This window comes from Microchirus variegatus (assembly GCF_963457635.1).
Source record: "Microchirus variegatus genome assembly, chromosome: 2".
Taxonomy (NCBI): Eukaryota; Metazoa; Chordata; class Actinopteri; order Pleuronectiformes; family Soleidae; genus Microchirus; species Microchirus variegatus.
Window position 1 is genome coordinate 10236709 of NC_139803.1, and position 26337 is coordinate 10263045.

At 40.6% G+C, this 26337-nt stretch overlaps 1 protein-coding gene across 1 annotated transcript in view; it reads right to left on the reverse strand.

Moving 5' to 3' along the window:
* Positions 1-1521: 1521 nt before the first annotated feature.
* alcama (activated leukocyte cell adhesion molecule a) overlaps positions 1522-26337 on the reverse strand; it is an 86103-nt gene continuing 61287 nt past the window's right edge. Inside the window, exons 7-16 of the mRNA XM_083910462.1 lie at positions 22373-22497; positions 21358-21490; positions 15757-15869; positions 14880-15003; positions 14181-14302; positions 11179-11308; positions 9081-9107; positions 5665-5779; positions 5117-5236; positions 1522-3967 (exon numbers count right to left, since the gene is read on the reverse strand). Of these exons, the coding sequence (XP_083766588.1) occupies positions 5152-5236; positions 5665-5779; positions 9081-9107; positions 11179-11308; positions 14181-14302; positions 14880-15003; positions 15757-15869; positions 21358-21490; positions 22373-22497 (974 nt within the window). The 3' untranslated portion in view covers positions 1522-3967; positions 5117-5151. The remainder of the gene's footprint in view (positions 3968-5116; positions 5237-5664; positions 5780-9080; positions 9108-11178; positions 11309-14180; positions 14303-14879; positions 15004-15756; positions 15870-21357; positions 21491-22372; positions 22498-26337) is intronic.

Sequence of the window (26337 nt, forward strand, 5' to 3'; positions counted from 1 at the left end):
CGCACAGCAGGACGCCCGCTAATTAGCCCACAGAAGAGATTACGCCACCGTGTACCATCAGAACGGTGTTTCTGCTGTGTCATTTGTTTTTAAGTTATTGTTGTGGTTTGAGGCCAGCAAAAAAAAGAAAAGGTGGAGACGGATCACTGGACTTTAAAGATGTCTCAGATGGACCATAGTCGTGGCTTGAGTGTGCTAAACTCTTTCATAATGACGACTCAGCTGGATTCTTGGATGGCAAGGAGTCACTGTGGTGTTCCTGCTGTGATGTGGTTAAAAATGTAGTTTGGTTACTACAACTGCAGGAGTGAAATCACTTTATGTCTTTGGACGTAAATCTTTAATGAGTAAATGTGTGGAGATGCCACATAGTGAGAAAGAAGACCCGGGTTCCCGATCCGGTTGGAACAAGGGCCTCTGTGCATGGAGTTTGCATGTTCTGGGCAAATTGGACAATTGACCAGGGTTATTATGGTTGACAAATCTAAGTCTAAAACTAGCAGTGAAAAAATCATCTAGTTAAAGGTGCCATATGTAAGAATGTGGCCAAAAACAGTTACTAGATTCAAATTCAAAATACAGAGGTCTTTTAGGTTTCGTTTTCTGACGTAACTGGCAACCCGTGGTTGCTTGGCAGCTGAGACTCTACTGACTGCAATGACTGGTAGCCAGCGGTAGGTGGCGCTACATGCCAAAACATGATTTCAAAACATAAACATGATTTGCAGTCTGCAAAAAATAAATATATGCAAATATTTTGGCTGTACTGTTGTTGTTGGTGACTTCAGTTTGTTATATGAACATTATTCCTGAGTCTCTGTGACATATTAGGAGGATGTTATGGCCAGTTGCTTTAGATGTATTACATTGTGATTGTCTGAAATGAGTCAATTCCTCAAAATAACTAAAAACTTTCAAAACTATCACAACTTTGCCATTGACGGTAGCTGCGAGTGTGAGAGTGAATGGTTGTTTTATCCTATATCGGCTGGGATTGGCACCAGCGTCCCCTGTGACCCTCATGTGGAGAATAACGCAGTAGAAGATGAATGCATGGATGGATGATTGAAGTAGCAAGACACAAACTTTGGCGGTTCCTGTGTGCAGCAGTAGCAAGAAGTTGGTAGGTGCCGTGATAATGTGCAGCCCTATATGAAAAACACACACTATTTACTCCATTGTTTTTCGATATGAAATATCACAGTTCATTTGTGCCGTAAATCGAGTCATCATTCCTCCATGAAAAACTCATCTCGGCGGCCGACGTTAACAACGTAGTGAACGCAAAAGGGCTTATCGTGGAACAGCATAAATGCATATGGTGTTGTTTTCTGTCACAGCTGTGCAATCAGTTTGAAAATCATTATAAAAACGTCCAAGAAGATGTCTATTTCTGCTCCACCCCCAGCAAGGAGCTGGAGCCATTGTCATGACAACCATGTTCAGTTATAAAGGCTATTTATTGGCAAAAACTTGGATGTAACACATTTAGTTTTTTTCTCAAAATGTACACTTTATTGTCAACAACAGTACAAAAAACAAAAGTGTGTATTTACAACACTGCTATGGCCTTCTCATCTTACCCTCTTTGGTTTCACTGCTGACCTGATCGTTTGAGAAACAAAAGGCAATGAAGTGGAGGGGCGGAGGGGGGGGGGGAACAAAAAAAGATTGACTTGATGCATAAAAATGTTGACCCACTGCTTTTCATGTCATTGAGTTTTGCAACAATCTCCCATTCAAATGCTGGGGGCGTGGACGTGTGCTACATTGGTTCTACTTTAACTACCGTTCAAAAGTTTGGGCTCACTTAGAAATGTCCTTATTTTTGAAGGAAAAGCACTTTCTTTTTCAATGAATATAACATTAAATGAATCAGAAATACACTCTATACATTGTTAATGTGGTAAACGACTATTCTAGCTGTAAACGTATGGTTTTTAATGGAATATGTACATAGTATATGTGTATAGAGGCCCATTTCCAGTGTTCTAATGGTACATTGTGTTTGCTGATTGATTAGAAAACCCTTGTGCAATGATGTTCGCACAGCTGAAAACAGTCTTGACTATATTTTCTATTCATTTTGCAACTCCTTTCATGAATAAAAGTGTGAGTTTTAATGGAAAACACAAAAAAAATTGTATAGGTGACCCCAAACTTTTGAACGGTAGTGTAGTATTTCCAAAAAAGTCTAAGTGAATGGTATGTCCCATGTGTTCACTCAAGGTTTTTCACCAGATTATAACTAATCCACTCGTGTTCTCAACAGAATATAAATAGTTGAATATGGAGAATTTGCACTAAGCTTTAATGCCTAAATGTATCAACTAAACAAACTCTTTTTTAACGAGATTCTTGATATTGTCAACTGTTTCTTTGGTCACCGGGATGTCGCTTTGTACAATGAACCACAGCAGATCGACGTAAACCCAGGGAGCCGACCATCTTTTATGCACCTCGTCTCATCTGCCTGTTGCTCTGTCTTCAGTTTGGGTTATCCTTCGCGCCACTGAGCTAAACAAAATGACCTGGTAACGACGACATTACAGCAGAGAATGAGCCGAGATACTGTGCACGTGCACGTTCGCGCGCGCGCTCACACCGCTCTCCGACTACACCGCAGTGTCTTTAGCAAAAAACTTGATGCCTTTCACGGAGGCTTAGGAAAAAACTAAGAAAAACTAAAAAATCATTGTGCACGCTGCAGCACAACCATTCTGGTTAGGTTACATGCAGAATATAAATACACCAAAAAAGAAAACACAAAAGAGAAAACAAATACAACAGAACATTCAGACCTGGCATCAGTAAAGCTCTTTCAAAACAACAACAATGTGAAAAAATAAGAGGTGTCAGCCTGGACATGATGGCACACGGAACACAGGTGAAGACGACGATGTAGTGTGTTAAACAAAATCACAGCATGAACTAACAAAATAATAATAATAATAATAATAATAATAATAATAATATAAAAAAAGAAAGATAAGGCAGAGCAGAAGCTGTACTTTTCTGATGACTTATTGCCTTTTTTTTTTCTTACATTTTGCCTTTTCAGATAAAAATTATTCACAACATGGCTGAATTAAAACTCCCTCTTGAGACCCAACAGAGAGTGAAAAGAGCTGAAGAGGGGAAAACTACTGTCAGTAAATTAAAATACAAAAAAAACAACTAATTAGCGGCTGGGTGTGTCACAATGCTCCACTGGCTGGTGTCCAATTTGCTTTCACACTCATGATTTTGTTTCTTTTGGATCACCGTTTACATCCACTCCCTTATTTACTATTATGACTGTAACTCCTTGTTGTTGTGGGATCTGTGAGTTAAATATCCAGTTTCCAGTGTTTAAAACCCAGTGACCATAAGTCAGGAGGTGGAGATGTTTGAGGTTATTTTCTGAAAAGTTAATGGACCATTTCTTCGGGGGGGGGGGGGGGGATATACTGTACAGCAGTGAAGTGTCGTCTCCTCTCAGCACAGCCATAGGCTTTTTTTTTTTACCACACACAGCGCACAAAGAATTAAAAGGAGAAAACTAAAAATAAACATTGGCATGCTCAGCCAGGGCACACACATTTTTCTGATTTTTGTTATACAGGCCTTTAAAAAGTGTACAATTTACATTCTTTGAAGAGGAAGAGGAAGAGGAAGGGAGGGAGGGGGGGGAAACTTAAGTGGCAAAACCAAAAACCCACCACACAGCCTCACAGAATAGTTTTCAACAAAAGAGGGGGGGAGAGCATTCACCAGGAACACGGAGGAAACAAAATGACACAGTAACACGAGGCAGCCTCGACGCGGACTTCAAACAGCGAGGTGGGACAGCAGGCTCTGAGCAGGACGTCGGTGGAAAAAAAAAAAAGAACGACTCGGACCGTTGCTGCGTATGTGGAGCCGGATGAAGCACATCAGCAGCCAACTGGGAGTCTGTAGTTTGATGTCGCGAGACTGCTTCCAACTGCTTCCTCCCCCCAGAGAAACACACAGATTAAAAAAAAAAAAACACACATATTTTAACACCCACACATAAAACACAATCTCAAAGGCACTTTATTATCTCTCGTTTTCCTTAGTATCAGGGTGCTCCTTTTAATAAAAGTAACACCCTTCTGACAAATACTGTGACTGATTTGTATCTAACGATTATTTTTATAATCTGTCGATTATTTTCACAATTAATCGAGTTATCGGTTAAAAATGTTGATATAAGAACCTAAAACGGTCAGAAATCTTGTTTTAATCATGATAAATGCCTCAAACCTATTTATTTAGTAATAAGGAATCCATTAGATCCATTATTGCTGGATGGCTGGTTGCTACTATTTTAGCTTGGGCTACACTACAGAGAGCTAATGCTATGCTGATAGTTTTTGATTGTGTTTCGAGTAAAGCAGCTGTGGTAACAATAAACCAGTTATGTTTAGATTATCAGGAAAGTGGTGAGATGTTGGAGCTTCTGGAGTGAGAATGAAGATGCTAAAACGATCAGAAATCTTGATTTAATCGTGAAAAAACTGATTAATCGATTATCAAAATAGATGACGATTAATTTAGTCATCAATTGATGGCTCTACGCCAAATAGTCCGGACACCGTTTGTGACAATAGCCAAAAATCGCAGAAAAAACGAGACATCGACATCTGCCACTGTATGAGTACAATTCTGTGTCATACACTGATATGACTATGACTAACAAGTGTATTGATATGCACTTAATTTATGTTTGTATGGTTGCATATCACAGGAAATTGTACAACGACACTTAAACCGCCGCAGGAATGGCGGCTTGGTTACTTCCAATTCTTTTGGCACATTCACCGACATGATGCATATTTACAGCACTGAGCACTGCGATGTGTCGTCCGGCCCTAGAGGACACCCTTGTCTTGCACAACTCAAAAGTGCAGCAGAGGCTGATGGTGGAATTTCGTTCGTTACACGAGCACATAAACCAAGACAATAAGGCCTCGCTTATAAAAGAGATTTTAACGTCAATGTGACTTCCCTGTTAAAGTTTAAATAAAACGCTATGACGCATTATTAAAGTTCAGCCCAGGGGCATTTCTGCGATCAGCTCAGCCTTTTGTGTGTAAATGTGAACACTTCTTACCTCTTTGGTCCCACATAGTGCAGCCGGGGCACTCTTTAAGCGGTGTGATTGTTCTCCTCTAGTTTCTTGCTCTCCTCAGATGTTCCCACCTCCTTCTCGCCAGTCTTCCAGCTGCCTTGTCTGTAGTGAATACAGAATTGAGTTGGATTTAATTCTGCTGCAGAGTGACTTTCTTGCCCTCCTCCAGGAAGCTCAGTCAGGAGCCCCCACAGCAGGCCACAGGCTGCACACTCACACACTCTCATTGGACTTGTGCTCCATCTCCCTCTGGAAACCTCTTTGCCTTGAGAGTTCATCCAACTTGCTGCTTCGGCATGTGTCGACATTTTCATGCAGACAGGAGTGAATGTTGAATATTATCAGAAGTGCGGCGGCTGTAACCCTTGACCACCCACCTGCTCGTTCTTATTCTCAACTCATTGTCCAGGGATGAGATTCTGCCCTGTTTTTAATGCTGGCAGCAGCAGCAGCAGCATCAGCATCAGCAACACAGTCAGTCGAGACTGAAACATAAAATGCAAATGTGCACCACTAGTGCATCGCTATACCTTGAATTCTTCATGTAGAACCAGTAGATGAGTCCCACGACTGCCGCAGCTATGAGGAGCCCGACCACGACGCCCACGATGAGCTTGGCCTGGTCGTCCGAGTCCTCTGAAGCGCCTGTGAACAGAAAGCTCCGTTGAGCATCATCTATTTTGCTCTATTTTTAAAATATTTTTTATAAATAACCTACACTTATTTTCATAATCTGTTGATATTTTCAAGATTAATCAGTAATATATAATAATAAGTAATTGTTTGGTCCATAAAATGTCTTCAAACGTTTAAAAATATTGATATAAGAAGCTAAAATGATCAGAAATCTTGTTTTAATCATGATAAAAGCTTCAAACGTATTTATTTAGTCATTAGGAATCCATTATATCCATTATTGCTGGGTGTCTGGTAGCTACTATTTTAGCTTGGGGTACACTACAGAGAGCGAATGCTATGCTGATAGTTTGTGGTAGTTGTGATAACAATGAACCAGTTTATCAGGAAAGTGGTGAGCTTCTGGAGTGAGAATGTCAAGCTGAATATGTTGCCATTTTTTGCTTTAGATCCCTCTTTATGTGTTATGAAATTAGTTTACCACTATGGGATGTTGCAGCCGTCTTGATCTATTTATTGATTTATTGTGCGTGTGCTTAAAAATGACGTCATTATTCTCCTCATGCATTTGTTTCAGTCCGATAGTTTCCTCATATTTTCTATAAAATCGCTTTCCTAAAGTCATTATAGTTGACTAAACTCTGATTATTTGAGCTCATGTTCATCATTACAGATCAGATGTGATCACACATGCGCCCATGGAGCCGGGTGATCAAACAACGGGGGGAAAAAAATGTGTTTAAGCACACACTGATCTTTTGCCTTTCATTTTCTTTTGACTTTTTTTGATGATGGGGAAAAGGCCGTAAAAAGTTCTGGGCCATAAAAATGCATCGCTTGGGTGCATAAAACATAGCACAGAAGTCAGACCTGATTATGGGTTAGCTCAGTGAGTTTTGAAAAAAAAATAGATTTTTGCATTTAAAGGTGGATTTGAGGCTGCTGTTTATCTTGGGTGCCGCTCCCTACTGTGCTGTGAGTGACCTGGGTCACTGTCGCTGTCACCACACCGGTGGTGTGAGGAGAGAAAAGTGGGGGAGGGAGTTTCTCTGATCCACAGGTTGTAAAAGATTAAACTGTCTGTGTTAAAACAGCACTGCAGTGTGTAACATCAAATCTTGTATTGTTTCAGGAGCTTTATCTTTTTAGGGTCGTGCAACTCCCATTCTGACATTATACTCTTTGATCAAATCACTTTTCTCTCCTTTTTCAGCCTGCCACACTATATAATTATACACACAGTGTTCTTTCTTCTTTCGGCTGCTCCCAATTAGGGTTTGCTGCAGCAGATTTACGCCTAAAGAACGGGCTGAAATAACATCAAAACCCCTGTATTTCCCCCTCTCCATACCCGCGTTGCTGACTCTACATAGTGTCACGTAGGGGAGCACAGGCTGCCCGCACCGGCCGTTGTTGAAGGATTTGCCCCATGAGTTTTTGATTATACTGGTGAATTGTGCCGCGCCGAGTCCAAATTTGTCCAAAGTGGCCCCGGAGATAATCCCAGTCTAATCTGTCAAACGCTTCCTCAGCATCTAATGGTAGCACTGAGCAGGGGAATCTACACGACCCCGCTGTGTGAATGATATGCAACAGGCGACACACATCATCATCATCAGCAGCAGCAGTGGTGGCTACATGGGGTTTTGTGTCATCAGGCTTTTTAAGACCTGTGGGGTAAATTCTGCAGACAGCTTTTATAGAGCGTTGTTTATATACGATACGTTTTTCTTTTTTCTTTTTTTTTACATTAGCTCAAATGTCTACTTCTCCTGCTCTCCTTTTTCATGCACCGTGTGTTTCCACCTTTGGCCTCCAAAAGCCATTTAGCCTTCACTGTAGACTACCAATGAATAAATAAGATGCCTCCTCTGGTGCACTACCCCTATCACAAGCTAATGTCTTTCCCCATCTCATTCCTTTCCAAACATTATTCTTGTTCTTTCTGTTGCCCAGCTTGTTTACGTGTATATATTTTTTTTTGTGCATAATTGAGAATATGATTTTTCTTTTGTCCGCACCGTGGTTTAAAATGATTTGGTTCACTTTGGGGGATCCTGTCCTGCCTCCTGCCTTCATCGAGTTATCAGATTTGAGAGGATATTATTTCCTCTGTGGCTACCTCTGTAAATATGATCACACAGCGAGTATTTATCGTCCCTTATTGTTCATTATAACATTGTTTAGACAGCTCTGGATGCAACAGACCACACAGGGCTTTGCGAAACACCATTTCTGTTTCAAAGGACCAAATTATTAGGGCCCGAGCATGTTGTCTGACGTTGCGCCCCTTTTTGAGCGGGTTAACGTGCATAAAAACTCTTGAAATTTGGCAAAGAGGTTGGGACGGTGGAAAACGCGACATATGGCATAAGGCACAAAGACATTCGTAGCCCCAGGGCTCTATAGCAACCCCAGAAGTCGGATCAAGGTCAGACAAAAGTCGGATCATATCTAAATTTTAGATTTTGTCCATCGTGTCTAAGTTGCACATAGTTGCTCCGATTTTAACCAAACTTGGTAAACTTTTTGCTCTTACGATTCCAAACAAATTTCTAATTTACTCCCATTAGCTCCGCCCACCAAGTAGTCAGCCATGTTGGAAAAACTGTGATGACCTGAAACTTTAAGAGTGAGGTCAGAGAACTGCTGCACTCTTGCGTTGGACACAAATGTCTATCATGACTGCGTGAAGTCCGAGTTATTATTTTTTTAATAGTTTTGAACTAGTTTAGATGTCGTGATGTGTTCATTGTCACTATATTTGCTTGTGTGTTGGTGAGAGAGGAAAAAAGTTAAAGAAGAGTTGAGCATGCCGTGCCTCCATTAAAATTAGATTTTAATTAGGTCGTGATCAGTGATCACCTCCCACCGTGGTTTGAATGATTGGATCTGATGAGGCATTAGCATATCTGGATGTGTTCACACCTGAAGGGATAGCGGAACACTTGTGGTTGTATCAGTCTGCAGGGATGTTAATTTCAGCTCTGAATAAAACCAATATGTAGTTTAATTGCTTCCACTTCAGCGACACATGGACAGGGTTATATATGACTGGTGTGTTTTCATCCTTTATCAAAACCATCTCAAGTTCTTTGAAAACAATCAAGCGCTCTAATGTGGTCCTAATCTAGATGTAAAAGCCTGGATGAAAGTGAATGATCAGACACCGAACTGTCTGCATTTGAAGCGAGTCATTATGTGAAGTGATGAGTGTTTACCGAGTGAGTATATTCAGATTAATGGATGACATGAACAAAGAAAGTTGAGAAAAATAAAAGGATAAAGGCAAAGGAAAACAAAAACTTACCCTTCTCTTCCTTCTCCTCCATAAAAACTGAAATCAAACATAAATTAATTAGAACTGAAATAAAGCCAAACAAAAGAAAAATGAAGCCAAAGAAATAAAATGTATGTGTCAAACTAAAAACTGTGCACTGATTCTGCCAGGTGCAGCATCACATGACATTAGATGATGGGGGGGGGGGGTTTCTCCACTGAAAGACAGCAGAAAACAAGTCTGAAAGCAACAATTTACTATGCTGTTAGAACATCATGCCAGAATGGCTCTTTAACTGTGAGACAGAAAAACGGGAATTAGTGTAGGTGAAGGGGAGACAAAATAACAGAGACATAAATAAAGAATGAGCATAAACAGAAATGGCACAGCACGTATGTTTGCATGAAATGAAAGGATGCCGGTGTTTTAGCCTTGGACAGCGCTGCTGCTCTTTCATTATACGCTGCTTTTGTTGTGTTTCTCTGTTCCGGTCTCTGGGGTGGGACCTGGTGTAAGAAATTCGGGGTCGACGTTCTGCAGCAGCAGGTTGATTTCAACAAATGACTGCTGTTAATTATAGGTTTACATGTTTGTGCTCACAGTACTTCAAAAAGAATGAAAACTCTTGACAGCCGATCACGCAGCGTGCACCACAGTGGCCTACTTCTGTGTTTGAGTGCATGTCAAATTAAAGTGCAAACATGTCGTGTGTGTGTGAAGGTTCTCAATCATCGAGGTCATCGAACCCTCGACTCACTCATTAGATATAAAAGCAGCTTTCTTAAGAAGGGTAAGGATGTGCTTTTATAGTCGTTCCATCCTAAATGCATGAAAGTATTATATAGTGCCACTTCATATTGATCTCTCATTGACATGTTTTTATCCTGATAAACCATTGAAGAACAAAATCAAAGCCCCGAACTCACCGGTATGCAGCCGGCGCCGCATTTCACAGAGTGCTTTAATTACAGAAGTCTATTATTGTGTCGTCTAATTGTTATAATGCCAATATATTCCAGCGAATGGAGGAAACAAACAGCACTGCATTCCCTGTAAACCTCTACAATCGGGAACTTACTTTACTCCATGTGCATAAAACTTTTGCTCTAACCGTTCTGTCGGAGCTTTCAAATAAAATAAAATAAAATAAAACACTGCTGCCATGATGCCAGAAAAAAGAAGTCAAATCACGACTGATTTTTACTGCCGAAATGTTTTATATTATGGATCAACTCAGTCTTAAATAAAGCTGCAAACTGTGATCTAAAAGTTGTCATTCATAACCAGAAAGGAAACAATATGTGACATATTAATGCCTTCCAAGTAATTTGTTTTCCTCTGTTTGTTTGTCTTAAATGTCACGCCTCCTCACTGAAACTACATTCTCTTATTAGTCGGGAACATGTCCTTCTTCTCGGCTCATATTCACTCAATTAAAGCTACTCTCTGCAATTAGTTGCTAAAAGACATTTTGTCTTATTAGCCCAATTCTCCTTCTTCTTCTTCTTCCCGGGCAACTTTTATTTACCGATTTCTATCCAGATGTGAAGAGAAATTCAGCAAATACCATAAAACCCCCGTTTGGAAAACAAATTATAGACTCCAGAGCTTTACCTTTTATCTCATCTTTGAATATAAAGAATGACTCGCACAAAATTAACCTGGATTGCCCTTAATTGCAGGAAGCGCTCCGGAGTTGTTGTTTTTTTTTTTTTTTTTACTCCTTTAGATGTTTAATGAAATGTCTCTGGCTCTGGCATCAGAATTGAAGTGGTACATGAATAGTCATTATTAAAGAGAGAGCGGGAGAGAGAGAGAGAGTGAGGCTCCGGTAATTAAGCTGCAGCTGTGGAGTCGCAAACCAGCCGCAATCATCACAACGCCACGACTTGTTTGTGGAGCTGCAGAATAAACTGACGTGCAGATGGTCAGCGTTCCTCGGAGAAAGAGGCTGGTGCACAATATACTCGTCTCTCAGTGTCGTCCATAATAATTAAACAACAGAGCACAGTGAAGTGAAAAGGCGTCGTTTTCTGTTATTCTGATCAGTTATTATATTACACGCGACACGTTCAATATTGCACCTCTTTCATTTCCCCACAATTAAGAAAATAAAGCTTCGACTTACCAGAGGAGACATTGATGGTCATGACATCATAGCCCAGCTTGTTGCTGACACTGCAGCTCACAGTCAGGTTCAACTTTGGCACCACTGTGATTTTGTGGGTGGCCTTGCCGTTGATGTAGGAGGTGTCCTCCTGCAGGCACAGCGACAAAAAGACTTTCAGAGAGAGACATTTGAAAGAAACATCATGCACACAGCGGCCCTCTTTAGCGGTGCACACATTATCGGTGTTTTTGATTCTAGTGCATGGGCGAGCGCCGGGATGCTAGAAAGAAACATAATGGGGAGGAAAATACTGCAAAAATGTCAACATCAGGCGCGGAGAGCTGAACCCTGCCGATGTGCTGCGAGTGTCTGACGGGAGGGGAAAAAAGAAAAAAAGAAAAGCTTGTGAATGCACAAGTAAACACAGAATATCTCCCAACCAAGCTGCATTCAACAGAGAAATTGAGTTTTTTTAACAGCATTATGTGAGTACACAGAGAAGCTCTCGCTAATTATTACGCAATCAGTTTTTATTAGAGGGAAACATGTTCTACACCGACGCTGAATGAGAGGCTGGCTAATTGAAAACAGGCTTTTAGGGAACATGTTTCCCCAAATGGCAACCCGCTCGACCAAAACCAGACTTTTAAAATAAATAATAACACATCAGTGTGACTGAAAGTGTATTAAATCACACTCGGATAATGTGGTAGGAAGTTAAAGGTGAATTATGTAATAAATTTAAAGCAACTGGCCATAAAATCCTCCTAATATGTCGCAGAGACTCAGGAATAATGTTCATATAACAAACTGAACTCTCCAACAACAACAGTACAGCCAAAATATTTGCATTAAATTTTTTTTTTTGCAGACTGCAAATCAGGTTTATGTTTTGAAATCATGTTTTGGCATGTGGCGCCACCTACCGCCGTCTACCAATCATTGCAGTCAGTAGAGTCTCTGCTGCCGAGCAACCACGGGTTGCCAGTTACGTCAGAAAACGAAACCTAAAAGACCTTAGTATTTTGAATTTGAATGTTGTAAACGTTTTCGGCCACATTCTTACATATGGCACCTTTAAATGTTTATTCAACATAAAAATGGACTCAAACAGGCTTTGACTTGAAAAAAAAAACAGAACAAGTTAACAGGCAGGAAAACATGGCTGACGCATATTTGAAGTGACAAGGAGCAATTCACGCTCTGTCAACTTAAGAGAATTTAATATTAAAAGTTAACGAATGGGAGACAGACGGTGAGTGGAGTTGGACGTGCAACCAACGAGCTGCCAGCTGCAGCTTTGGTTTGTGATGTAACAGGTCAAATGGAAAACGCCTCATTCTAATAAGCTGAAAGGGGACGTCTCACCACTTGTTGTGTGGAGGAGGCAGAAGCACCCTTCATTCAATAAATCAATCCCTGCTGCCTGCTTGTATACTGGGACAATTAAATGGCGTAGTAGCTCAACTTAACTGTGCATGAAAGCATTCGGACTTGAAGCTTCAGGTTTAGTATTTTTATCCGACACCAGAAGTAAGCGATCATATCAAAAAGAGCACATACCACTTCACATCCACTTACATCTGCAACCTGGAAACCCATTGAATGACACCCGTCACCTATCGAGCACACAGTGTCCATGGCTTCTGCACACTCTGTGCTTTGTCGTCTATTTGACTCTGAACGGGGCAATAATTTACAGAAAAAGACATCGTGTCGCACTGGAGAAGACCTCAAACTCGTGACTGGCACCATAAAATGTTTATGTGCTTACTTTCAAAGCAGTGGTGTCGCCCCCTAATGGCAATTGAGAAGCAGCAAGAGACTCTCTATTTTTATAAAGAGTCATTTCCATGGTGTATTCTTTCTAAATAAATCCCAGTGCCTTTGTAGAACACTGTGTTTGATCTCCTTTCATAGAAGAGAAACATTTTAAAATGCTCTTCGTTCTTAATTCTTTGGATTCTTGTTGCTAAATATTGAACTAAAGTGGGACGACGTCGATACTCATTCAGACTGATCTTCAACTTCAAAACCTCGTAACGAGCTCTGAAGACTTTGGAGTCCAGGTTGCTTTTTTAAGAGCAAGTTTTAATGTTAATCTCTGACTTTGCTGCTATCGTGACAAAAGTCTCCCTTGTAAAAAAAGAGATCCTTGATCTCAGTGGAACTAACCTGGCTAAATACAGGCTCAAAAAAATGTTGGGATTATCTGAAAGGACAGTATGCGACTACATGGAGCCTTTACTGCTAAAGCTTCCAATTATTCTAACTGGGAATTATGAGCCTGTTGCTGCACGTATTTCCTTTAACGGAGTAATTAAGTCGAGCAGAGAAGAAGAAGAAGAAGAAACAATCGTTCCCTGTACGTGCAGCACAGCGTCTGTGCAGCACTGAGATGGGTAAACAAATGAGTGAAAGCCTCTCTTTACTTTAATTGCAGGAACTTAGCAAGTTCCTGACATGATCCTCAAAGAACACTTTAATCACAGCACACTGTGCTGCAGCAGCCACTTTCTCCTCCACAAGACCCAACACATCACTGCTGTCTTCACACACACACACTCCACTCCTCTCCTCTGTGGTTATGAATGCATTTCCCTTACCTGAACCTTAACCGTCTCAAATATTTATTTATATACATGACCTTGAATCAGATTCAGAGAATCCGTCGAGTCGAGCAGGAACAAAGATATCAAGAGCAAAACAGCGAAAAATGCAACAACAAAAAAAACCCCTCAGTATCATTGAAAAGAAACTGTACTGCTGCGCTTATACTGAATGCAGTCCAGGCACGAAGTACCTGAACAATGACGGTCATGTTCTAATTAAAGCTTTTAAAGATGAACAGATACCAGGGATTATTTGGCCTCTCTGTCAGAGAGGGCCAAAGTGATGAGAGCGTGTATCTGTCGGAAAACTCTCTGAGCCTAACCCAAAAAAACACCCAAAAACGTCTCAACCCATTGTGAGTCTTTTCAGCTTAAAATGTGTGCTTGTAATCACAGAAATTCACTTACGTGCGTGACGTTGATGCTCCATTGGAAGCTGGGCTCTGGAACTCCCTCAGCCTCGCAGGTCAGAACTTTGTGTTTGCCGTCGACGGCGCGGCGTTTGCTCAGACCCGTGATCACAGGCTTCCCTGGTGCAAACAGAAGAGGATACGTATAATGACGTTAGCCATTCATTAGCTATCATAATAGGTTGATGAGATAATACTTTTATTCTTTTATTTAGTCTCTAACTGTACTTCCCCTTGTTTGGGGAAGTACAAGGATGGATTGATGCTCAATGACAGGACTCTGAATCTATGGTTTAATGGCAATAATTCATATTCAGAATTCAAACCATGATCACTGACGACGTCGTTAGCGAGGCTTAATATGATGTTGCTGTTGTTGTTGTTGTTGTTCTCGGCTAATTCTTAGAGGTTCCGTAAAGGTTGAGCGACGATCTTTGAGAAGATTGTTATTTAATGAAACAATTAAGCTTTTTCGAGTCGCGCACAGACTCTATTGCGATAGTGAGGAACGATCATAATTAACAGATGTAGAAAACAGAAGGAGAATTTGTCTGCGTGCGCTAAATGATCGAAGACAGAGGAGGAAATAGAATCTGTGCTTTGGACAAGTAAATAAAAAGTGATCTTTCTGGGACAGCTGTTTTGGCACACTTGGTCTAATTCTGATTTTATTATTATTATTGTGACACTTTCTTACCCTCAACGACCAGTTCAAAGCTCTGGCGTCGTGTGATGCCCGTCATGGAGACCTCACAGAGGTAGACTCCCGCGTCGGCGTAGGTCAGCTTGCCGAACACTGGCTCCTTCACGGGCTTTCCATTCTGAAACACACACACACACAAAGACTCACAAATGTCAGCAACACACACATTTCCATTTAAACCCACACTATCACTTAACTTCCACATATCCAGATGCTCTCACAGCTGCCCCACACCAAGGACATTTCATAGATGTCACTCTAATCTCGTCCCCTCTCCTTTTATGAGCCCACTTCTTCAGGTTCTGTCATAACAAACACTATGTATAAATGTCCGAATTACAATAAACACACAGACTCTTATCTGCACAAGTGTGTTATTCTATTGCTGCGGCAGCGTTCCATACCTGAGAAGAATCTACAAATGCTTTATATATCTACTTAATATGTCGCGGATTTTTCTACATCTTTGTTTGGTGAAACTTTTGCGTTGCCCTCCAGGAACACTTGTAATCCACCATCTCGTCCATAAATGTGGCAAACTGAATGTAGTACAGGGTTGAGCCCTCTGCCAGACTCACAGTGTGTGAATAAATGGTTTCTCGCTATCAGCTGAGCTCCTGAGGGCTTGACGGGGGAAAAACAAATAATCAGCGTCTGACCACTATTCACAGCAGTGGATTTTTCGCCGTCAGCTTTTATTACCGGCTGAAGAGAAGACGTGGCGAGGCTCTGGAAACACGCTGTTCAGGTTCAGACCTCATATTAACCGAGCGAGTCAATCTCAGCCGTTCCAAGTTGCAAACGCAACCGAACGCATCCACTCGGAGGGACGGATCGTTGCAATCGATAACCCAGCCGCCGTTATTATTACCTTTGTCCATGACACCTTAGCATCCCCCGAGGTGCTCTTCTCCATCGTCACGGGCAAGTTCTCCCCGACTCTCTTCACGACCTTCCCAGTGGGACGCAGAGTCAGGTCCAGGTCTGAGGAAAACAAGACAGAACTCATTTTAGTTACAGGACGTTTCCAGTTTCCTTTGCTGAATCAAACCTGGAAGTAGCAATATACTTATTAGCCATGAGGGGGCGAAAACACGGCTGGGAAAATAACCCTCATTTACAATTTCCATGATAGGGTTATGGTCCGAATTGGTTTTTCAGGTCTCCTTTAATGGGCATGTGACATCTGCTTTGTGGCTTTTTGTCCCATTTTGAGGAAAATAGATGATGAAGTACAGCCGATATGAGTGGACACCAGCGTGATTATCACTCTGTACACTCTTAGAAATAAAAGTGCTAAGTAGAACCATATAAGGTTCTTCTGCTTGTCCTCATATGAGAACCCTTTTTGGCTCCAGGTAGAACCTTTTTTATAAAGGTCCTTTTGGAGAGTTCCACCAATAACCCTTTTTAAAACCCTTTATTCAGGAACAGGGTTTTAAAGGGTTCTCTGGATCAAATGGTTCTTACTGGAACCATTAGTGTTACCAAGAACCCTTGAAAAACCCTTTCTTTGGGAATGAAACCCCAGCCCTTGTAGAAGAACACTTTTGGAACCCTTATTTAAGAGTGTAGAGCCTTGCTGCAGGACAATGTCCGACGATGTCTGGTTATGCAACCGTAACATGGTGCTGGAAGCTTTAAAGTGGCAGTCCAGACTCTTACAATTGTACAATATCATGTCACAGTGAAGTCGAGTTGACTTCCATCCTCTTGGTATCGCATGATTTTATCCCGTGTAGGGACCGGTTAAGATTCTGACGGTGCGATTAAACTTGATGCAAAATATCACAATATACCACAATATTGTGATTACAGCCCTAAAATGTTGTCATGTCATCAAAATCACAGCGGCTCATGTTTGTGGTTTTGGTTCCTTCAGTTCCCATTGAAACCAATTATCGCCCTTACCTGACAAAAACATGTTTCAGTGAGCTGAGAGTGACCGTGACCGCGTTATGTTTATGTGAAAATGAGATGGAAGACCCACTTCACCTTCAGGCACAGAGACGATTGTTCCGCTACTCGTCGAACGCCGCGCGGCGTCCCATTTATACTGCCGCTTCTTATTGGAACTGCAAAGGTGCCATAAACGTGAAGGGGACTCGTTCAGTGCTAATGTCACAAGGTCCACTTTCAGACATTATTGTCATTTCTTTTCGCTCAGGGCTCAGCTTTTGTGGCAACTTTCTGAATACATATAAATGAGTTCCTTTTGAAAACACGTCTGCAAACAAGCCAACCCTGTGACATCTGAAAATATGAATACAATTTTTTATTCTTCTAATAGCACGGCTCAACTGTTCAGAAGGACAAAAAGGCTCTCGGCTTGAAGATAACTCCTCCTGTGAACTTGCTCGGTAGATCATTCACCGTTAGGTATAGACTTTACATACTGTATGGTATATTGCTGCAATAGCTGGTGACGTTATGGACCTTTTCTCTTTCTTATCAACAAATCTCATGTCTGTACATTTACACTAACGTTCAAAAGCTTGGGGTCACTTAGAAATGTCCTTATTTTTGAAGGAAAAGCACTTTGTTTCAATGAATATAACATTAAATGAATCAGAAATACACTCTATACATTGTTGCTGCAAACGTCTGGTTTTTAATGGAATATGTACATAGGTGTATAGAGGCCCATTTCCAGTGTTCTAATGGTACATTGCATTTGCTAATCGTGTTAGAAGGCTATTGGATGATTAGAAAACCCTTGAAGACCCTTGTGCAATTAACTCTTTTGATGGAAAACACAAAAACATTGTATAGGTGACCCCAAACTTTTGAACACGAGTGTATCTCCTAATATGTGGCACAAAATTGCTGTTAATTGCACGACCTTCAACATCTATAACCTCAACGCAACCTTGAGCTCTACAAACGCGTTGTTCCACGTGAGGAAAGGGAGCAGTCGAGGCCAAATCCAGAAAGTTCTTTTTGTAACGAGATGAGACATTTTGGGGTTTGTCACTGGTCTTCTCCAGTCACTGGCTAGTTTATATATCCCACCCCAGTAATTCTTCCTTCCAGTTCAATCTCCACTCCCTCGGCTCCACTGAGGAATTCTTCTCCTTATGGAGATGGAACATTTATTACCACCAACCAAAGGGGTCAGACCCAGCACTCTCTAATCTGCAGAAGTCTGTCAGGATGAATCAGGCTGATAAAAAGATCCTTTCCCCGGGTGTGTTATAAAAGACCCAAGGTGTGATGTGGTGGCCAAATGCAGACTATAATATGGAGCCTATACATAATACTAACATGAAGGTTCTGGCATTCGTTCCTTTTATTACTGATTCATTGTGCCGGCAAGGCTTCTCCAAATGCCATCACGGACTCCTTCCCTTTCAATGTGAAGACTCTTTAACCTTTATTAACAAAATCCCTAGGATTAGAATGAATGTTCCTCCTGCTGTGCAGAGTCCTTATTGTATGCCTGTGAAATGTCTGAAAGAGGTCGTATGTCCATGCATTCTCCACATAATTAACACCAAATTAGCACGGATGGAGTAAACATAGTCGTTGACGTCCTGAATAATTTAAAGTGCGTCGTTTCTCTCCCAAGAGTTTTTGAGCTCCAAGTTCTCGCAAAACAATTGACTGGCTTTTAAAAAAAACAGGAACAAGCTGCGTGTGACATTTCAGTTGGGCTTAGGCCAAACCACAGAGACAGCTCTCCTTAACGTGATGAATGATCTGCTCGTTACCCCCCGATGCTGGAAAATCTTCACTTTTAGTTCTATTAGAACCAAGTGTTGAGTTCAACTGTGCTGCAGGAACATTTCATACACTGTGGCGGTGTTTTTAACACATTCTTATTACAAAAGTATACCTGCAATTCACAGCTATTCTTGGTCATGACAACCTCTTTTTCACTCTATCTGGATATGCTTTTTTTTGTTGACACCTCACATTTAGGCTGGAAAAAAAACCTTTGAAAATGACCACACCCTAAATAAACACATGGACACTGTTTAAATACTGTCTTTTTCTCTTAAAAAACTATTTTTCCACTGTAAGAACTACAGACTTCTTACCAAAGCCACTAAAAAGAGCACATTATTCCCAAATAAGTCTCTCTTCATTGACTTCAAGTAACATTAAGGTGTTTTAGTGTTGACCTGGTGTGGACTTGCACTGAAGTACATCTCGGATCCTCTGACGACACCGAGTATGTTCCAGGTCAAGGCCTTTTCTGTCCTCCGTATGCGACTTGCATCACATTTTTAATCGACATTATTTACTGTGTCCTTCTCACAAACAATGCGCTACTTTTTTTTGCAGAGTCATTCCAAGACCACAAAATGAAATCAAAGCAATCCAAATGATGACTTACTTTCATTCCATGCACGTGGAAAATGACAAACGGCACAAAAAGGCCTTTGTGAAATCTGAATGAATTTCTCTGACACAAAATTTAGGATCCACGCGATAAATTGGTGGCACTGTTTCAGTTGTAATGCGTTGCGAGTTCATGCCAAATAATTAGAGTAAGTAGATTAATAAAAAAAGTCTGTCAAAGTGGCTGCTGTTGGTGGTTTGCAGGTCGGTGTATTCAGGTGAGATTAGCCTTTGTGCTGAGCTGGATTTGGAAGTGTGAGCGTCCATTCAGTGCAGAGAAATATAGGTTAGCAAACATGCTGTGTTGTGTGCATCACATATACAGCACAACCCAGTAAATGTCTTCTTTTTTTTATAGGATATGTCGCCACAAATTATGACAAAAGCTGCACGACTATTATTGTGAAGAACAGGTTCAAAGGTAAAGGAGGCGCAAGACGACTTTCATGTCTCTCAAGGTTCCTGTTTGGTCAGTCGTAAAAAAAAATAAAAAATAAAGAAACAACAGGAGCAGAGGCGCCAGTAAGTACACAGTCAGTGCTGTGTACTTATAACAAGAGTTATTTTTTCCATTGTTTTGGATATGGAATAATGCAGTCCCTCTGTGCTGTAAACAGAGGAGTGAACTTACAGTGGACCTACTGTATATAAATGTTAATGGTGTTGTTTTCCCGTCACAGTCGGTACATTTACATGCACAGTTTAATCGAGCGATGTCTGTCGTCTGACTGAGTCAGGCAACTTGCAGAGTCTTGAGTATACGTCGAACTCTGCCTCCGTAAATGTCGCTGCTCTCTATTTCGAACACAAAGTGGCCTGAAAATCTGCCGATATCGATTTTGTGCTGATAATATAGTGCACCAGTTGTTCATACATCTAAATTAGGGATGCACCGAAGTGAAAATTGTTGGGCGAAACCACTTCTCCGTATCCAACGCAGCCTGGATCATTTCTCTCTGCGCTGTTTTATCCCCACATCTAAATAAGGATCTTTATGACTAAGTTTCACTTTTGTGCAAAGAAACTTTCCAGCATTTAATAGGCGCTGTTCCACTGTGTGCTCACATCTTGTTGGAGCCGTTTTATTGGTGTTCCAAACTGATCTTGGACAGACTCTAAGCGGCAATCGACAGGCGAATACACAACGTTGTGTTTTGGTTGTTTTGTTTCTGTGATAAAAGTCTTTTTTCATATCATTTTTCTTTTCAGTAGAATAAGTCTGGAAAACATAATGCACTGCAGTAATATACAGCTACTATGTCACTTTATACGTATATGGCACAGGTTTTGCAGGTAGCTGTGGTGTAAAATAGAAAAACCCCATTATAAATAGAGAGGGTTAATGTTTAGCTATAGTTGTCAGAGAATATTTAAGTCAGTGCCGGCCAGCGAGCCAGAGCTCAAGCTACTTTCCTACTCTGTGACGACGAGTTCCCTCGAGACACAAACAAACACACAGTCACAAAAATATCTTAACAATTTCCAATTTAGAGACCTATTGTTTTTCTTCCCTCAGTCACAAACTCAATTTAAAAGTTGGTAGGTGAAAAAAAAACAAAAAAAAACAACAACACCATTCTCTTTCTTAAGCTGTGTGAAATGCAATGAAACTGCAATGCAGGACATAGAGGAGGGAGAAAAAGTGTCAGGCTTGTTTTTTATGACAATCATAGCACCCATTTGAACTGAGGACTCAGAAACATTCACCTGGGAAGCAAGAAGTAATTGCTTGAGGGAGTGCTGGGTGAATGGAAGGAGGGAAAACAACTTAGCTTTTGCCTGGGATTCTTTCCCGCCCAAAAAACCTTGTCATTTTTGCTCTCTGTCGATGTCAGAATATTTCTAATTAGTCCTCCTCTCTGGCTGCCATGACTCCCTGTCAGGCTGCGCTCTCAGAGTTTGGAGAGTTGACATGACTCCTCTCTAGGACTTCATTTGCACTGAATGAAAATGCCTTGCGAGAAGAAAGAAATTTCAATCAAGGTGGATGGAACACGGGGCCCGGGGTAGAGGAGCGGCTGTTTGACCGGCTCCAGGCGGAGGGAAGAAAGACAAAGTGAGGACAACAGTGTGTGAGGCTTCTGCAGCGTTTGTGGTGCAGTCCACACATGTGTCACGGTGTACTCACAGCCAACAGCGATGCTCTGGGAGGCTTCCAGTTTCTCGTTGTCAGACAGGGAGCATTTGTATTCACCTGCAGCCTCTCTACTGATGGATGCCAAAGTGTAGGTGTCCGAATTTTTCACCAGCATTTTCTGGCCCTGATGGAGAGAGTGAGAAAGAGGACAGGAAGGGAGGGGGGGGAGCGTGGACAAGTGAGAGGGTGCTATTAGTGTCTGTCATTGTAATATCATATCAGGAAATGAGGAGGAAGCAGGACGACAGGAGACGTTCCCTAAAAGAGGTCCACTCAATTATTGGAAATGATATATGTTCTCCTCAAATCAGATTCAAAAGGCTTTTGGAAAAAAAAACCCCAGAGCAAATTAGGTTTTTTCTTCTCCTTCATGTCAGTCCACAATCTGGACTGTGGACCTGGCATTCACTTATTGCCATTCTGCTCCATCTACACTTACACCTCATATTGAGAACTTTATATATTTCACATTGATATGAAATTATGGAATATGACTCGCAATTAATGAACACATTTAGTGTTTCCACTGAGCGAGTAGCCTATGCTGTAAAAAGATAAAAAGATAAATAAATAATGAAATGCATTATTCCCACTCCATAACATGGCTCCATTGAAAAATAAATGCCTTAATGCGCCCCTTAATTAATGAATGGAAATCTGAAAACAAGAGATATGTGCTATATATAGCACAATGTGAGGCTCTTGGCGAAAGTGCACACAAAGGGCTTATTCTAAGGCTATGAAATCATTCACACAGTGAGTCATCAAAGCTTTTCTTTCTGATATATTCCATGATTCTTGCAATTTATGTATTATTTGTTGTGTTTTGCTCAGGACTCGCTCGTAAAAATAAAAAAAAGAGAGATCAAAATCCCAACGGGGACAAATAAAAGCTAAAAATAATAGTAATAATGTGTGTGTGTGGGGGGGGGGGGGGGTGAAACAATAGAGTGAGAAACTTTCCGTTTGAAGCCGTTCGATCTCTGCTCTTTGAGGAATGACTCACCTTGATGTGGAAGAAGAAGGACATGGGTGGAGGGTTTCCGTCCGCGTGGCACTTCAGTGTCACGTTGTCTCCTTCCACGATGGGCTTCTTGGACATAATTTGGAGGCTCACTTTCTCCGATGGGTCTGATGGGGGGAAAAAGGGAGTAGGGAATAAAGAGTAGCATGAGTATCAAAGGTTCTCAAGATACTTTCTCCTTCTATCCACACAATGGATCAATTCAACGATCCAGCAACTGCAAATACGTACAGACGTGATTACACTGGAATAAAAAGTTTCTGCCCTTCCAGAGTTCAATAATGAACTGCTCATTGTCGCCGTGTGCGCGGTTTCCAAAGCTCAAACCCTTGAAAATGAAAGTATGCATCGCAGAGGGATTACCTTCAAATTAAAATGTGAAATAAAATGAATAAACTACCTCCCACAGAAAGTTACTCTGTGGCATCAGCTACAGCTTCAAGCCCTACAGCATGGGACCACTTTGGTAACCCCTAACCCATCCACGTGATAAACTTTACTTCTCCACAAGATCATGCAACTAAAAATGAGCTAAATTATTATCCACCATTATGCTGTAAATTCATGTTTAATCCGTATGTCAGGATAATGTCCTCAAACTAAAGATATTCACATTTACAGAGACTCATTTAGTGACAAAAACAACCCTTTTTTATATCTTATTGACGTGTATTGTGTTATTGTTGTAATATACATTATACTAACTATATTGTCATTGTTTCTTTTTTTTTATTATATCTGTGTTCTGCTGCAAACCGAATGACCCCTGGTGGGGCAATGAAGCGCTGAACTCGTCTGAACTGGATCTATTGCAGTTTCCGCTTATTTGAGAGACACTGGTGTCTGCTCATGAGGAGCAACTTGATTTTTGGGGAGATAATAGAACCATTATCCTTTTTACACACACATTTTAAAATGGCAAAGGTTAAAAACAAGAACGTTTGAAACGGCAGCTTGATTAAATATCTCACAGCCACACGAGCAGACGCGTTGGTCTTGACTGCCTTTCGCTCGCCGTGAAATTACCGCTGGAGTTTGTTCTAATCAGAGCAGTTTGCATCATTTAAACTACTTATCAAGGTTTCCACGTGTGAGTTACAAGAGCTGCCATTGTTCGGCAATCAGTCGGCCATTGAGCGCGTTCCCATTCACGTCGTTCATTTCGGCACAGCCTTTAATGACATTAATCAGAAAGAAGCTGGAGGAGCCTAATTCTTATCTTGATTCACATTGTAGTCAGTGATGAATAATTTATCGGGACGTCTGCCTGGACGCGTTTTTTTACATTTGTACCATCCAGACATTCAGCTGCTGCTCGCTACGGGTGCATGTTGACAGTGAGTGATCTAGTTTGTCTTCATTGTCTTTCCCAAGGACATGCAAATTATGGGATGTTGGCAACTTTGTAGCCCCATAAATAATAGAAAAGGAAGGTGTCTTCTGCCGCTGAGCATTTTGTGAAACTGTAAATATAAATTCCAACTGCCAGGGAAAAGGCTGTTAAATTAAGTTAGTTATTTAAGGCATAGTTTTGACTTTGGCCAGTCTGCTGAGGTCTGTGTGGGTGGACTCTTACCCAACACTGCACACACAGAATGCACAAAGTATGGAGGACTTTACGCCATGTCCACTCTATTGTAATAAAACTATATATGTATGTTTGGTGGTGCACTCATAGCTAACTGGTGTGAGGTGTAACGGTAATAAAAACAGGCGTATCGTTTCGGTTGCGGAACGAAATTTGGTATTTCGCTGGCACCGTTAGGGATGGCAGGCGGTGTCCATACAGCATATCACATGCTTCACTATGCACGGACTGAAAATGTGTGTTTGGGAGAACAATATTTGTTACACAGTATGTCTTTGAAATAACAAATCGGACTAATATCGGTATCAGTACTCGGATTTGTGAGATCAGTATCGGAAACAAAAGCTGTCAATCTCACTGCTACACATTAAGTACATATTTATATACTTACTGCAAATGCCTACATCTTATGTATTTGTTTTCCAAATGACGACCAAATAAAGACTTAACTACAGCTCATCATCATACATTAATGAAGAGTTACAAAACGCCACATTATCTGCTCATTACACTCATGTTACGGCCTTCGTGTGTTCTCTCACCCATCAATCATCTGCCCTGTGCTATGACCTGAGGGTCCAGAGCAAAACACAAAAATGCTGAATGGGACAATCATGGAATGACTTTAACAAAGAGTCCTGTGCTGCAGTTGCTGTTGGCGAGGTTTGGGAAGAGCTGCACGAACGTTGATGCACAGAAACACTACATCAAGGAGTATATGCAGTGTGAATATGCTCATTGAGTTAGCGGCGCTCCATCTGTCAAGCTGCATTGTGTATTGTTATGACAGGCTTTCAGGCATCTGGGACAGATGACTATTGACTGACTGTGACATGGTCATTTTTTATTATTTCCTATGCAAATGTGTGGAATGTGTGGTACACAGTATACATTATCTATCTATCTATCTATCTATCTATCTATCTATCTATCTATCTATCTATCTATCTATCTATCTATCTATCTATCTATCTATCTATCTATCTATCTATCTATCTATCTATCTATCTATCGTTCTATCTATCTATCGTTCTATCTATCTATCGTTCTATATATCGCTCTATTGACCGTTAATATATTACTCTATATATCGCTCTGTCTATTGCTGTATCGTTATATATAGTGCTCTATCTATCGTTATACATATTTCGCTATCGTTATATATATATATATATATATCGCTCTATCATTATATATATCGCCCTATCTATCGTTATTTATATCGCTCTATCTATCACTCTATCGTTGTATATATATCGCTCTATTGACCGTTATATATCGCTCTATCGTTATATATATAGTGCTCGATCTATCGTTATACAGATTTCGCTGTCGTTATATATATCGCTCTATCGTAATATATATATTGCTCTATCTATCATTATATATATCGCCCTATCTATCGTCATGTATATCGCCCCATCTATCACTCTACTGTTGTATATATATCGCTCTATCTATCATTATATATCGCTCTGTGTCGCTCTATCATTATATATAGTGCTCTATCTATCGTTATACATATTTCGCTGTCGTTATATATATATCGCTCTATCTATCACTCTATCGTTATGTATCGCTCTATCTATCGTTATATATCGCTCTATCTGTCACTCTACTGTTATATATATCACTCTTTCATTATTTATATATATCACTCTATCGTTATATATATCACTCTATCTATTGCTTTACCGTTCTATTGTTATATGCATATCTCTCTTTCTATAAATATATCTATCACTTTATCGATATATATCACTCTATATATTGCTCTATCGTTATACATATGTATCGATCTATCTATCGTTATATCACTCTGTTGTTCTATCATTATATATCACTCTATCTCTCTTTCGTTCTATATATATCGCTCTATCTATCTATCTATCTATCTATCTATCTATCTATCTATCTATCTATCTATCTATCTATCTATCTATCTATCTATCTATCTATCTATCTATCTATCTATCTATCTATCTAAATATTAATATATTTATTTATTGCTGCTTTTGTGTGAAATATCTTCATATTTTCAGTTTATGCACAGATGAAGTGATGACAGAGGAGAAAACACAGACTCAGATATAAACTGGATCTCTCATTAAAAAGTAAAATACTACTTTTGCTGGAAAGAAGGCTACAAAATAATAATCTGTGGTGAGATATGGTAACCAGGTGGTTGCTGCCGTTTCCTCACGACAAAATAACCTCTTTGCAAAAGTATGAACAAACAAACTTTGACTCTCTTTCCCACGCCTATGCGCATTTTGGAGATTAGTGGTGCAGATGGTGAGGTGCTGAGTTTAAGGCAGGATATAGATCTACTGTATCATAAACAGTAAAACTACCATAT